We start from the raw sequence: 15,907 nt of genomic DNA, 5'->3' as shown, positions 1-15,907 counted from the left end.
TATGCATGAGACATGTATGGCATGACATTTAGGATTCGTTTGGAAAGTGCTTTTAAAATGGCTGAAATTGCTTTTGGTGAAAGTGTTTTTGGGTCCCAAAAGCATTTTAGTGCTTCATGCAAGCAACATTAGTTATGTGCTTCTTGCAGGAAGCACTTCAAGTACTTTTCCAAGATTCACTTGCATTTTTACTAAGAATTGGTTCCAAAACCATTCTCATTAAAAGCGCTTTCAAACATTTTAAAAATACTTTCAAACGATTCTTTATATTTACAGTTCTCAGTAGGAATATTGGTTTCCAAAAAAATGCCATTCATCTTCTGCTGGAATGTCAAGGAATATTGGTTTCCAAAAAAATGGATGAAACATATATTCCTTATCTCAAGCAAAGGAAAATTAATTCCATACTTAAATAGAGCTAAAGAGAAATATTGAGACAAAAGTAGGCATTTTCTTGGTTGAATATACAAGGTCTCACCGGGCGTGTCAAAAATATGTTAAAGTCTCAAAATCCGTTTGCCGAGGATCTCGAGACTTATTTCAATACAATTGTGGATCGATAAGGGTACGCGTTTAGGTCGAGGGTTATGGTGTTTTGTCTTTCAAACAAGTGTTGTTCAGGGTGGAACATGAGATTTAGTGATTGGCGTGGTGAGAATAGATGGAAAATTGCGTCTCAAACAAATTGATAAGTAATGGAGATCTAAATGACTACTACTCCTATATTAAACTATGAATATTCTTATTGAATTAAATTTATGCTACATACGTCAAGGGAAGTTTTTTTTTATTTTTAAGTACCCCTTCATTTATATAATGACACATTGTGTACCATTGCGTATTTTAGGTGTATTGAAAAAACTCTCGTTTACCAGGGATCTAAAAGTATAAAGAGAATTTATATTCGATTATTAAAAATGCACTACAAAAATACTACCAGCGAACTACTCAAACGATACAAAGCCACTATTAAAACACTAAAATGAATTATTTTTTTAATATGTTAATGAAAGTTCTCTCACATGTATTGCGTTTTATTCTCATGTTCCTCTATCTAATTTTTGTACTGCATTACAAAGAAATATAGCCTAAACGCTAAGAACTTTAAATTCCCTCGTCCAAGCTCGCCATGAGTGAATTGACCACACTTAACACGTACGAGTGCAAAGTTATAGTCAAGTCACGCTATATTGAACCTGCTGAATTTTGATTTGAGGTTAAAGTAGTTATTTGACATTTAATATTGTTGAAGGGTTAAATTTTAAATCTAGAAAATTGGGATGAATTTGTTTTGAACGTAAAATTCAAGAGCACCTTATATAAAACTGATTTACCGTTATATTTATTTTATATTCAAAAACTTAAAATTGACATCGTATTATTACCAGAATATCAGAACGATGGTAAATCCATCGTATTATTATCCTTATTACCAGAATAACAGAATAACAATGAATTGGTTGAGTCGTATTGTTATCGGATGTCACGGTGACGGTGAATCCGTTGAGTAATTTTCCATGTAGTTGTTGACATGATTTCCCAATTTCCCTACTTTTGCCGTCACATTCTCTCCTCTATCCGCCTACCAGTCTTCGGCATCACGTCAGGCAGATATACAACTATAAACAAATAAATAATTCAATATTTCAGCCATTTCCAGCTTTCTTTTTTTATTTTATTTTTCTCAGGAGCAGAGAGACGAAGAAAGAAAAATTAAAATTAAAAAATAAAAAAACAATTGAAAAAGTAAATAAATCAATTCTCTTCCCTTTCTTTTCTCCCTCGCTCGACATTGGATTGATTGAATTGGGGTTGATAGCTTGGATTAAAAATCACAAATTGTTGGAGGAGGAGGAGGAGATTGAATCTTCGAGTGGTGGTGGTGTCCAATGGCAATGGCGTCGGATCTCCTCCGCCTTGTGTTTCTGTTATCTCTGATTGCTCTTTCTTTGGCCCGTGGTGAAAAGGACATGGTTTTGGATGTGGATTCCACCCCCGACACTCCTTCCTGCAGCAACCCTTACCTAATGGTAAAATTCCCTTCTTTTTTCATACATTTTTGCATTTTTTATTTCAAGAAATTGAGTTCTTAATTTTGTTAAATGGGGATTCAATTTTATGAGAAAATGCATGTTTTTTTTTTTTTTTTTTTTTTGGGGTTTTTTTTGCTGAGAATTTAAATTACATTGAGTTGGGATTTTTCTGGAATTTAATTTGATACTGTCATTGTTTTCCTGCTAAAAACCCTTTTTTACTGGTTTATCTAATCTCTCAGGCAAAGGTTAAGAATTGGGTTAATGGCCATGAAGGAGAAACTATTGAAGGGGCAGGTGCAAAGTTTGGGGCTTTATTGCCTTCCAAAGAAGAAAAAGCCGTCAAATTGCCCGTTGTTATCTCGAATCCCTTAAATGGTTGTTCAGCGTCATCTTCGAAGGTGTAACTTTGTTTTTTACCTTCTTAAATGGAAGCTTAATTTGTTTTGTTGTCACTTTAAATGTGGACTGAAATCATCTCATCTAAACACTTAAAATGTAGAAGCAAAGTGTGCCTTGAGGTTCTAGGATATGATCAAGCATCATTGTCTCTTTGGAGTTCACTGTATAAGATAAACCCATATTTGGTTTTCTGAAGTATTTACGGTCCCTTTTTCCTCTTTGCAGTTATCTGGGGCTATTGCCTTGTCCACGCGTGGTGATTGTGACTTCTCCGTAAAGGCAGAAGTTGCACAGTCAGGAGGTGCTAAGGCGCTCGTGGTGATAAATAATGAAGAAGGTTGAAATCTCAATGCACTTACCACATCCCATTGTGATTTTATAGTTTCCTTGGCTAGGGTTCCTGTTTTGTTGTGAGACAAATTATTATGTGTTGGGACTTGCAAGTGAACTTGTGTCTGTTGGCAAGTTTAGGGACTTGATGCAACACAGGAAAGACCTGCAGCACACTCTTTTTCCCCTTAAATACTAAATTCTAATGTTTTCTCCCTATTGTTTCAGATCTTGCCAAGATGGCTTGTCCTGATAATAGCACTTCTTTGAATATTTCAATTTTTGTCGTAATGGTTCCGAAGTCAGATGGAGAAGCTCTCAAGAAATCTATTGAAGATGGAAAGAAAGGTCAACTTCTGATGTTTACTGTTTCGTCAAATTCTTTACTTCCTTGAATGTGATTAATAGTAATAATATAACGTAATAGGAAGATAGCATGCTGATGTGGGACAGTTTGGGAGGTCTGATTTAGGGCTTTTATAAAGGGCATTTCATAGAAAAAGGGCTTGAATTAATTGAAGTTTCAGAGGCAGAACAGATGATAGATAGCTTTTTCAGGCGTCAGTTGAATTAGGGTTTTCAAGGTTGGACATATAGGTTTCCATATATATAGATTAAGAGTTTGCTTTCCATCTTTGTTTACATCCATAGGTTAGCTAATGTGCTTGCATTTTTCAATTCTAAAGTTTGTTTGATGTGATAATATATGGATAATTCTATTAACTTATTGCAGTGGAGCTTCTATTATATTCTCCCAAGCGTCCAGTGGTGGACTACTCAGTTGTGTTCCTGTGGCTGATGGCTGTTGGAACAATAATAGTTGCCTCATTTTGGTCAAAGATTACTGCTCCTGAGAAGTCTGATGAGAATTATAATGAACTAGCGGAAAAGGTTTGTACATGCAAGCCTCAATTCACTGTCTTCACATTACTTGTTTGTTCTCTAAATGCTTTTCTCGTACATATGTCTTAATTTTAATTCACTTGAACGTTTTTTTTACATGAAATATTGTGTGGTTATCAGGGCTGCATATTTCATTATGAACGGAAATATTGGTGGATGTTTTGATATTGGTGACTGTCAACACAACGGATAATGATTGAATTAACTTTCACTGAAGTTTCATTCAAAACTTTCATTTTCAAAGAAAATATACCTCAACCTGTTGACAGTCACTGATATTGATATAGAAACCGAAACATCCTCCATAATTTGAGTAGAGATATTTCCGTCACGGCTGATATTTTCTTCTCAGCCCTCCTGTTACTTTATAATGTGTTGTAGTTATGGGAAATAGTATTTATATCATCTTTGATTGGATAGGAATCTAATGCTGGAACAGCCAAAGATGATTCTGAGGACGAAGTCATGAATCTTAGTGTGGCAGGTGCTGTGTGTTTCGTCATAACAGCATCCACTTTTCTGTTGCTACTATATTTCTTTATGTCTACTTGGTTTATCTGGGTGCTGATTGTACTTTTCTGCATTGGTGGTATTGAGGTACAGTGATTAATTCTACTATTTATTCTTTTATTTATTAATTTGCTTGCAAAGTAAACAAAATTGACTATAAACAGAGTTCATGGCATTTTTGTACCTATATGGGAATTAAACTGAATAGAACTGTGCATTACAATCTAAAGAATGCTAAAGAATGCATTTTTTTTAAATAAGAAACAACTTTTATTAATAAAAACTAATTCATACAAATTAAGGACAAGATGTCAACTAACCTAAAATCCTACTAACAACATTAAATAGGAAACTAGAAGCATACCAGTAATATTAAGAAAGTTATGGATGTCCTTATTGTAAGAAAGTTATGGACATCCTTCCTAGGTCTACCCATAATGTTTTTCAACGATTGGAACCATCTATATCTTAGATCATCATTTCAACACTGTAAAAAATATCCAAATCCTAATGTGTTTGGTCATCTAAAATGTGCAAAGCAACATGGCTTGCTACATAAAGCTGAGATGAAATTGTGGATAATCAAACAGCTAAACATTTTCTGATATAACCGATTTTTGGCATGGATAATCCTTGAATGAGAATCTAAAAACTGAATGGTTTCCATCATTGAATCACATCCTGGAAATAGGATGTCCATAACTTTCTTAAATAAGGACATCCTTTTGAATTGTTCTCTTAAATGTGTTTGATCTGCTACTCGTGAATCTTCTGTCAGTTGACTTGTGTGTCATACTAGCTGATGTATCTTTTGTTTTCAGGGAATGCATAATTGTGTTCTGAGCCTGATTTTGAGGTACATTTGATATTATTTTTGCTGTTTCTACTGAACCTATTACCCATGTTCCTTAATGTCTTTATTTACTTGTCGAATAGAAAATGGAGAAGTGGTGGACAGAAGACGATAACTTTGCCTCTTCTGGATGAGGTTTCTATTCTCTCGCTTGTTGTATTGGCTTTCTGTGCGGCATTTGCAGTTTTCTGGGTTGTTACCCGGCGGGCATCATATTCATGGATTGGCCAGGATGTTCTTGTAAGTTTCATGTTTTGATATGTGTGCTAGGCTGAGTGTACTATGCATTCAGCAAATTTATGCAGTTTCAGAAATTTGAATTTTTTTTTTTCAAATTCTGAATACTTGGTAACAGAGTAATAGGAGATGTTCTATTGTAATATCTTAGAACATTTCTAATGGTCATACCTGAAAGAAAGTTCTTACTTACCTTCAAAATTGAATTGCTAGGGGTCATGCATACAGTATAGCAAATTGGAAAAAATCTATTTCTTGCTTATATTTTTTGTTAAGCTAGTCACCCAAATAGCCAACCCCACTTAGTGGGATAAGGCTTTGTTGTTGTTGTAAGCTAGTCACCCAAAGATCTTCTATCAACCTAAGTTGAGCTGTTTGAGGGTTCTGTATGGACTGCTGATATAATATTGCAAAGAAACCTAAAAATTTATGACGTTTGTGCCATATCGTTATCATTATTCTACCATTTTTAATCTTTGGGTTTTTCTCTACATGATTTTCTACATCCGTCTATCCTTTTGTTCATATCAGCTAGTTAAAATTATAATTTTTTTGACAGGGTATCTGCTTGATGATAACGGTCTTGCAAATTGCTCGATTGCCTAATATAAAGGTACCAGTTCTTTCTTTCATTTAATTAATGTATCAAGTTTTTGTCTCATAATTCTAACATGTGTTTTTCTCTCATAATTCTAACGTATGTTTTTGTCTCATAATTCTAACATGTGTTTTTGTCTCATAATTCTGACATGTCTCAGGTTGCTACCGTACTACTTTGTTGTGCATTTGTCTATGACATCTTTTGGGTATTCCTGTCACCCTTAATATTCAAAGATAGTGTCATGGTTACGGTACGTTCTGATATCAGCTTCTTTTTCTTCTTTTTCTCGGTTTATTAGATACCTTGTATCGAAAAGTGCATAGGTTTTCGTCTGAAATGCATCGATTGGAGTATTGAGGTGTATTGCATGTGTTTATTTGATGAAGGCTCACTGTTGTTCAAAATGATTCTACATATGTTATTGATGGACACCTAGTCCTTTTTATTTGTAACTCATTTTTTTTCTTATTCAATATTTTCTGATATTTTAAAAAGAATTAAGAAATAATACAATTTTGATTTTTTCATCTCAGAAAGTCTTTACTGAAAGAGTGTTGAGTGTTTGAACAAGTATGCTTATACGTGTATACTCCTTCATGTTGATTTTTAGTTGTCCATTGTCCAATCATATGCAAATACATATATCCCTAATTTGTGTTCATTTATTTCTTTTCGTTACACATGAAATTCATTTATTTCTTTTCGTTACACATGAAACCTACATCGACTGTACTAATAAAACCTGGGCTGGAACATTGATAGCGAAAAGATAAGGACAGGGTTTCAAGCCGTTAGTCATACTTTTAGATTTTTGCAACCCACCTTGCCATCACAATCTGTCAAAAATATGATGTGTAATTTGTGGATGAAATGGTAATAGAAACAAATAAATATACCTACATGTGGAGTTTTGACATCCATTTTATATTTTTTTCATAAATTTATAACTATAAAATTACAGTAGTTAGCATACTAATGTTGTAATGCATAAAAGTAGTAATTTTAAAATGTTATTAGCAGTCTAGGTGGTGGTCCAGTGTTAAGGTGTAAAGATTATTAGTTGTCTAACTTCAGCTTGACTATGCCCAGCTGTCCACCTGGTAAATAGCCTGGTCATTTGCCAAACTGGGAGAGTAGATCCCTTCAAAAGGTTTGACTCATTGGCTTGTTTGAATCTTAAGACTCAAAGAGTCTTTGTGTGTCTTTACATACGTAGAGGGCATATGTACATCGACATGTATTTCTGTAGGTAATAAAAGCATTGCTTATATCATGGCAATTTTCCCCAACCTCAGGAAAATACTTGTTCTGGTTCACATCCATGTTTCGTCAGAAATAATTAGTCCTTCTATTTTCTGGGCTCAGTTTTAGTAATGTGTTAAGGTCAATGAATTCACCAACAAAAGTATGCAAGCATAAATGTGACTGACATCTTTGGCTTATGTCCCATGATCCCCGTTTAAGTAAATCTTGTGTGTGCATGTATGATGCTTGTGTATCGATATCATGTACATTGTTGGGAAATTGATTCATGGATGTGAGATGTGCTTTACTAGAGTATTAGCTTTTACACTTTAGCCCTTTTTTTTTTGTTTGGAAATCCTCATTCAAAATTCTATTAGAGAAACTAAAATGTTACAATTTGCTTTTGCTTATAGGTTGCTAAGGGTGACAGCAGTGGTGAAGCCCTACCAATGCTTTTGAGAATCCCTCGCTTTTTTGACCCCTGGGGTGGTGTGAATATGATTGGCTTTGGGGACGTTTTGTTTCCTGGTTTGCTTATTGTATTTACTTACAGGTACTGACTTCTTTCAGTTAGTGTCTCTATTTTTTAAAGAGATAGTACAACATTTCCTTTTTGGATTAAGTTCTTGAGCTAGTTGATTAATTGAAAAGAAGTCCTTAGTTAAATATGATTCTCTCCGGATTAAATGAGGTTTTAATTAGTATATAACATATGTTCCCAGATCCCCATACCACAATTAACAGTTATTACACTCAGAAGTGCACCTAACCTATCAATTTTCATACATTTGCATATTTAGAAAGCATACGAAAATCGTGTACGAACTCAAGGGAGGGATGTTTTATGTGAAAATTTCAATTATGTTGCATCATGGTAATGCACCTGTCTTTGGGATAGATACATTGTCATGATGGTGAACAATTGGATTATGAATGGGAAATCAGCTCCAACATTGATTTTTTATCTGTATCAGAACTCTCTCGCTCCCTCAACAATGAAAGAGGAAACTTAACGCCTTTCACATATATATTTCTTGTTATCAAGTCCGATAATTTTTCCTTAGTCGTCTATGTAATGAAGTCCAGACGAGACATTATATGGAATACTTTGGCTGATTTTGGTTCCGGGCAATGGAGGGTTGGGGTGAGAGATTAAAGATAACGCGATTCCTTTCTCTGTTATTTGCATGCTGGACTCATGCTTTGCTCAGTTTCTGCTGATGAACCCAAAAAGTCCATATAAAAATTGTTGCTGGATGGCCAAGATAATTAAAGTCAATTGGGTGATATATTGATAATGAATGCCATACAAATATTGAACTTTGAGTGTTAAATTGTTATTGATTTTCTATTTCTGAGTATTTTGTTTTACATTTGATTTTCTGTATATCTTTCCCCCGTTTTTGATCTTTTCCTGGTTTGGCTGTCTCAGGTTTGACAAAGAAAATAAGAAGAGTGCGTTTAACGGATATTTTCCCTGGTTGTTAATTGGCTATGGAATTGGTGAGTGCTCTTGCAACATCTAATTTGTTTTTATTTAAAAAAAAAAAATAATTTCTTTCCCCTCCTACGATATACATGAATTACAAAAATTATGCCTACCTTGCTCGGGGAAAGCATTGTGTTATATATTTTCATTTTCTGCTGTGTTACGGTAAAATCCATTTCGCGTTTGTTTATATAAGATTGTAAGTTCTTGCTCATAAATCAAGTGTATTTATTTCATTTCCTTTTAATAGCAGACTGCAGTATGATCGAACTAAACATGTTCATATTGTCTTCATGTGGTACTTATGGAACGTTCTTCCTTTTCCAGGACTCGGTCTTACTTACCTGGGTTTGTATCTCATGAATGGCAACGGTCAGCCTGCACTCCTATATCTCGTTCCATGTACACTAGGTAATCTCCGGCACATTGATCTTACATCTTCTGTTTGGTTTTCTGGACGCGTTTTTCCAATTTTAGGCCGATAAAATTTGCAGATGTTTTACTTTGCCTTCTTATTCCTTCTCTGGTCACCAGGTGTTACAGTGATTTTGGGACTGATAAGGCACGAGCTGAAACAACTCTGGGATTACGGCGCAGAGGTATCTCCATCGAGCGTTGAACCATCCATAGACGCCGGTGGATCGGTCTGATGGCCCCCGTTTGTATGTACATTATTGGAGATGATGCTCGTCTTCTCCATAAAAGTTTATTGTATAAGAGGTTCATTTGTTTATTTTGTACAAGAATTATGCTCAACTCAAATGCATTCATGTATATATTATCTAAGAGTTCATAGGAAAACTCAAAAATATATTTTAACCTTTGGATATTTAACGTGAGACTTAAAATTGCCAATTAATTTCGTAAATTGTGTTGATGCATCAGCACATTTGGACGACGAATCTTTTGAAGAACAATTTTTTGGCTTCACAAAATTGTGAAGGAATTTATTTACAAATTAATGTGGGACCAAAGTGTTGTTCAGTTATTGAAACCATTCATATTATAATTCACTATACAAAAATCAATTTTGCAATGAATTATAAATTTTGAGGTTAGAATAGATGGTTTGACCTGGTAGGCCGTTTATCTTTTTGTTTATGTTTGACTAACTAAACGGTCTCCAGTTTTAATTAATTTCTCCCTAATTATTTTAGAATTAGCCTCTCAAACTGTCATAACTTAACTTTTGTGTTTTTTTTGAGGATGTTCCGGTAATTTCATTCGATCAAATGCAACTTTGCTCCTAGATATATATATATATATATATATATATATATATATACACACACACACATATATACACACACCTTAATAATTATAATACTCGTCGTGGAACCAAAAATAATTAAGAGGCGACACGTGAATTTTTGGGTAAAAAATATAAAATTACTCTCAAGGCACACCAGGTTTCCTACGCGTGAGCAGGCAATCATCCATCAACCAAGTCAAAAGTGTCCAAAATAGGTAACAAATTCAAAATTATTTCATCCATCCTCATCTTATATTCCCTACAAGGTATTTACTCCATAACCTTCAAAACATTCCATATAAATTGAGTTAATTGGCCAATTAATGGATTTATTACCTAATTAATCCATTAATTGCCAAATAACTCACCCATTACACTCCAAAAAACACCCAAAGGCCGGCCACTCTCTCTCCCAAAGAGGACCGGCCATGCTTTATAAATTGGACCCCATTTTCTCTAAAAAGTTAAGTCCACACTCTTGCAAAACTCCAAAAACTCTTTAAACACTTTTCTTTCTAAATTCTAACTTTGGCATCAGAGGTTCTTCGACCAAAGCCCCCCATTCATCGTGGGTTCGTGAGGCTCTTGGCCTTGATCCTAAGGTGTTAATTGTTTTGTAGGTGCAATTTTGTTCAAGAAGGAGGCGAAATTTTGCATCCACAAATTGGTGCTTTCATTGAAAGTTAAGTCCCACACTCGTAGAAGACTCTCAAAAATACAATGGCTAGAAATTTAGAAAATTCAACGAATGAAAATTTCAACATTCAAGAGATGGGACCACCACGATCCACGAGGTTAAATGTGACAAAAGGTGAAGCGACACCACCACCACGAGTTTCCACCACGGGAACCACCGCGGTGGTTACCACGGTAACCACCCGTGGCGAGGTCCATGGTGTCACCACCACGGCCCAAGTCATGTCACTCCACGCCCAACACGAGCCTAACGCATTGCCAGGCCGAGCACCCTCGTGCATCATACGTCGAGCAGCTCACTCCCATGGCCTAGCCTGCTCCCACTGAGCAACCCACTCTCGTGGCCCAGCTTGCTCTCACTAAGCAGCCCACTCTCGTGGCCCAGCATACCCCCGTGGCCCAGCCTGCTCCCGCAACATTTCAAGCAACCCAAATCGGCCCAAGACTATCTTAACCATCCAGACCAACCATCGAGCCGGGGGCATTTTCACCACGTTTCTCCCAGATTTGGAAATTCTCAATTCAAATCTCGTGCCCGGAGCCTACCACACTTCCACTACTTAAAGAAGCATATTCCTTCCAAGCTTTTCCAATCCAAATGGTGAATAACACTTGTCTCGATAAGTCATAGAGTTGACGAGCGCCCTTGCACAACAAACAACCTTGGTGAATCAACTCTTGCAACGCACCAAGATCCATGTGCCCCTGACGAGGTGTCCCGAAGAAGGACAAGGGCAGACAAACATCTCCACCAACGTCCCGACAAGCAGCCACTTGACCAATCACGAACAGAGCGCTCTAACGGAGTACACTCCCGACTGGACCTCCGAGATAGCGTATACTTCTGTCTTAGAATATGGAGGAGTGTGCACTTTCAGTTAGGCCCACGGACAAACACACACTCACAATAGAGGCCACACTCCGATAATCAACCTTCCAAATGAAATGTTCATTCGCGACAAGACCCGTAAGAAGCATCTTCCACCTCACATCAGAGTAGGCAACACAACGAACTAAAAGAAACAGTTACTCAATCCAACTCAAGTTCAACCAGCAGCTTGCGAGTTACCCGCTCGCCTGCTATAAACATACCACACCCACCACAATTGCGACATAAACGAGCCGAACACATGGAAGAGTAGTTTAGACCAGAAGGTCATGATCGGGGGCAGCCGAGAGCTCTACCACCCCCAATAAAGGAAAATTCAGGATGAAGTAGAAAGGCTCATGACCGAGCGATTGCGCAATTTCCCGCACAACAAAGCTATTGACAAGGCGTTTCGATGAGACATGACCAACATGAGCGAGTCATCTTTCAATGACAAGGTCGAGCAGACGGGGCTACCCCATATAGATTGCTAGATATAAAGACTACTTCTGTTCCGACAAATGTAGCAGCTCAGCCCAATGGCACGCTGGGGGCAGATGAGTACCAGTAGGACACATCAGCCCAACTGCCAAGAACTGGAGGCAAGCTAAGGATTATTTCAGTTGTCCCAATAGTCCAGCTTTCCTCAGTTACACTCACGACAATGATTTCCATGCTCTCCAATGCAAGAGGATAAACTAATTGCTCTCCAGTGCGAGAGGGTAAACCAATTCTCCAACACCCATATGGGTTTACTCTCTAACGCGAGAGGATAAACTAATTGCTCTCCAGTGCGAGAGGGTAAACCAATTCCTGGACACCTATATGGGTCTGCTCTCCAGTACGAGAGAATAAACTAATTGCTCTCCAGTACGAGAGGGTAAACCAATTCCTCGACACCCATATGGGTCTGCTCTCCAGTGCTAGAGGATAAACTAATTGCTCTCCAGTGCGAGAGGGTAAACCAATTCCTCAACACCCATATGGGTCTGTTCTCCAGTGCGAGAGGATAAACTAATTGCTCTCCAGTGCGAGAAGGTAAACCAATTCCCCAACACCCATCTGGGTAAGCTCTCCAGTGCGAGATGGCCACATAGCTCAAAAGATCGAATGCTTGAAGATCAATTAGGCAACAAATGGTTAGGGGGCAGTAGCCAATTTTACATTTAACAGTTCGCTCATCCGACACTTCATCTTCAACAACTCTGATCTTGGCAGCTCCATCCTTGATTGCTTCATCTACGGCAGCTGAGAAATCAAGCTCAAGCAGTCTCCTCATTTTTGGCAAGCAGCCCAGACGTGGCAGCCCAAATCGTTGCCCATGCCATGCCACTTCCTCGGCCCATGCCGAGCCAATCCTTGGCTTCAATCAAGTTGAGCAGCACAAGCAATGGCCCCTGCCACACCACTTCCCTGGCCCATGCCAAGCCGACTCCTGGCCCCTGTTAGCCGACGTGCCGTATCACCCCAACGACTGCACCGCGACAGCATTATCCAAGAAGAAGACAAGGAAAATTAAATTTTTTACATCGGTGCAGCGCGGAGACGAAGCAAGCAACGAAAGACGATCTTTTGCACGGGCAAGATGTAGAAGATTGCTAGAGGAAGGGGAACAAATATCCTCTAAGCTTTCTCTCTCTTGTAGGGTAGAATAAATCGCTCTCCAAAGTTGATTTAACAACCCACTTAAGGTGGACTTAAATAGACTTTGAGAGGAATTTATTTCCTTTTCTTAGAAGGATCTAATTTCATATTAAAGAGGGAATCTACATCAAAATAAGAAGCAGTCCTAAGTTTCCTAAAGCAAGATCTCTACACCTGCTGCCCTTTCCTACGAGCAACCCAGCAGGTGTAGGGGTATTTGTGGAACCAAAAATAATCAAGAGGCAACACGTGGATTTTTGGGTAAAAAGAATAAAATTACCCTCGAGGCACATCAGGTTTCCTACACGCGAGCAGCGGGTAAGCATCCCTCAACCAAGCCAAAAGTGCCCAAAATAGGTAACAAATTCAAAATTAGTTCATCCATCCTCATCTTATATTCCCTACAAGGTATTTACTCCATAACCTTCAAAACATTCCATATAAATTGAGTTAATTGACCAATTAATGGATTTATTACCTAATTCATCCATTGATTGCTAAATAACTTACCCATTACACCCCAAAAAATACCCAAAGGCCGGCCACTCTCTCTCCCAAAGAGGGCCGGCCATGTTCTATAAATTGGACCCCATTTTCTCTAAAAAGCTAAGTCCAAACTCTTGCAAAACTCCAAAAACTCTCTAAACACTTTTCTCTCTAATTTCTAACTTTGGCATCGGAGGTTCTTCGGCCAAAGTCCCCACTCATCGTGGGCTCATGAGGCTCTTGGCGTTGACCCTAATGCGTTAATTGTTTTGTAGGTGCAATTTTGTCCAAGAAGAAGGAGGCGAAAATTTGCATCCACACTCATGAAATTTTGATGGGAGATATTCCTCACTTGCTGGAGCCTATTAGCTAAATAAATTCCATTTCTCTCGAAAACCATACAAAAAAACTAGAGTTATATGTGAAAAATGTGACTGCAATCTTAATTATACATTCCATAATTTGAACGTAACCACTTATATGAAAACCGAGATTTGTTTTCAAAGAGGCTTGTGGTAAGTCCCGTTTCTAAAATTTGTATTCAAAGAGGCTTGTTACCGGAAAAAAAAAAAAAAAAAAAAAAAAACCGAGATTTGTATTATTAATAATATTACATATTCGATATCGAAAACATGATGGCAAATTGAACTAGAACGACAAAAGAAACGCACACATCCAAACTATAAACATGCTTACATTACATATAGGAAAGCATATTAATTATCCAAAGTTGTGCATGATTGCACGATTAATCATATCTTAATCGTAACCAAATCATGTTTGTTTATTGCACCAGTGTGTGCGTAGCTCTGTCTAGCAATTGGCAGGATGGGGAAGCTTGCACTTGGCGGGAAGCTGTAGGGCAAGGTTAGGGTCAATCCCCAGAGAAGGCAAGACACTGGAGTTCTTGTAGGAGCAAAGGCAGCTCACGTTGGCGTGCGACAGCGCCGCGCAGCAGGCTTTTGTAGGCGGTGCAGGATTCGGAGAAGTCACAGCCGGCCTGCAAGTCATCAAACCGGTGACAGAGACGTTGCATATGTTCTGAGCATTAGCAACCTGAACAAAACCGCCATTGCCTGCAATTGCAACCAAAACCACAGCAGCCAAAACTACGACCAGCTTTTGACGAGCGCCCTCCATATCTTTTCTTATAGGAATTGTTTGGTGCGTTAAGGTTGTGGATTTTGGAGCTCCAAAGTTGGTAGGTTTTATAGGGGGAATGAGAAGCAAAGGATTATTATTGGTGGTGGTGGGAAGGAATGGGAGGAGCAGTACTGCATGCAGACAGAGGTCCCGTGAACCGAAAAGTTGGCCATGCTGTGGTGTCACGGGATCTATACTTGTGATGCAGATAAGTTCAACGCACTTGTTTTGTCTGCATATTTTAAGTTTCTAACCAAATCGTCTTTTCTTCTTCTTTTGTTCTTGCCCTAATTATTAGTATTACTTGCCCTAGTTATTATAATTCTGGATACGGTAGTGATTTTCACGCTCCTGTATTTATTTCATTTCCTTTTAATAGCAGACTGCAGCATGATCGAACTAAACATGTTCATATTGTCTTCATGTGGTACTAATGGAACGTTATTCCTTTTCCAGCGCATTGATCTTACATCTTCTGTTTGGTTTTCAAGACGCGTTTTTCCAATTTTAGGCCGATAGAATTTGCAGATCTTTTACCTTGCCTTCCTATTCCTGCTCTGGTCACCAGGTGTTACAGTGATTTTGGGATTGATAAGGCGTGAGCTGAAACAACTCTGGGATTACGGCGCAGAGGTATCCCCATCGAGCGTTGAACCGTCCGTAGACGCCAGTAGCTAGATCGGTCTGATGGCCCCCGTTTGTATGTACATATATTATTGGAGATGATGCTTGTCTTCTCCATAAAAGCTTGTGGTATAAGAGGTTCATTTGTTTAATTTGTACAAGAATTATGCTCAGCTCAAAATGCATTCGTGTATATATTATATTATCCAAGAGTTCATAGTAAAACTCAAAAATATATTTTAACCTTTGGATATTTAACGTGGGACTTATAATTGCCTATTAATTTCTTAAATTGTGTTGATGCATCAGCATATTTGGACGACGAATCATTTTAAGAGCAATTTTTTTGGCTTCACAATATTTTGAAGGAATTTCCTTACAAATTAATGCGGAACCAAAGTGTTGTTCAGTTATTGGAACCTTTCATATTATAATTCACCATACAAAAATCAATTTTGCAATGAATTATAAAATTTGAGGTTGGAGTAGATGGTTGGAGTTGGTAGGCCGTTTATCTATTTGCTTATGTTGACTGACTAAACGGTCTCCAATTTTAATTAATTTCTCCCTAATTATTTTAGAATTAGCCTC

General features: G+C 37.7%; 2 protein-coding genes across 3 annotated transcripts; one reads left to right on the top strand and one right to left on the bottom strand.

Moving 5' to 3' along the window:
- The first annotated feature begins 1,349 nt into the window (after positions 1-1,349).
- On the top strand, positions 1,350-15,559 carry SPPL5 (SIGNAL PEPTIDE PEPTIDASE-LIKE 5). 2 transcript variants are annotated; one of them, XM_068461661.2, is made up of 14 exons: positions 1,350-2,030; positions 2,276-2,434; positions 2,661-2,772; positions 2,994-3,113; positions 3,499-3,656; positions 4,089-4,265; positions 5,000-5,034; positions 5,115-5,271; positions 5,828-5,881; positions 6,027-6,119; positions 7,528-7,667; positions 8,547-8,617; positions 8,931-9,014; positions 9,138-9,458. In XM_068461661.2, exons 1-14 carry the CDS (start codon positions 1,890-1,892, stop codon positions 9,251-9,253), a joined length of 1,617 nt encoding a protein of 538 aa, XP_068317762.2. In that variant the 5' UTR covers positions 1,350-1,889; the 3' UTR covers positions 9,254-9,458. The 2 variants fall into 2 exon arrangements, with proteins under 2 accessions (XP_068317762.2, XP_088548387.1); XM_088692261.1 differs by lacking the exon at positions 9,138-9,458 and adding an exon at positions 15,261-15,559 and having other exon boundaries at positions 1,595-2,030.
- LOC137723626 (putative lipid-transfer protein DIR1) lies at positions 14,127-14,772 on the bottom strand. Its single transcript, XM_068462823.2, has one exon. It carries the CDS (start codon positions 14,687-14,689, stop codon positions 14,363-14,365), a length of 327 nt encoding a protein of 108 aa, XP_068318924.1. The 5' UTR covers positions 14,690-14,772; the 3' UTR covers positions 14,127-14,362.
- Positions 15,560-15,907: the final 348 nt, after the last annotated feature.

This window comes from Pyrus communis, chromosome 4, assembly GCF_041283825.1.
Source record: "Pyrus communis isolate YQ-2024b chromosome 4, ASM4128382v1, whole genome shotgun sequence".
In the NCBI taxonomy this organism is placed as follows: domain Eukaryota; kingdom Viridiplantae; phylum Streptophyta; class Magnoliopsida; order Rosales; family Rosaceae; genus Pyrus; species Pyrus communis.
The sequence above is the reverse complement of the archived record's forward strand: the minus strand, read 5'-3'. Positions and strand labels throughout refer to the sequence as shown.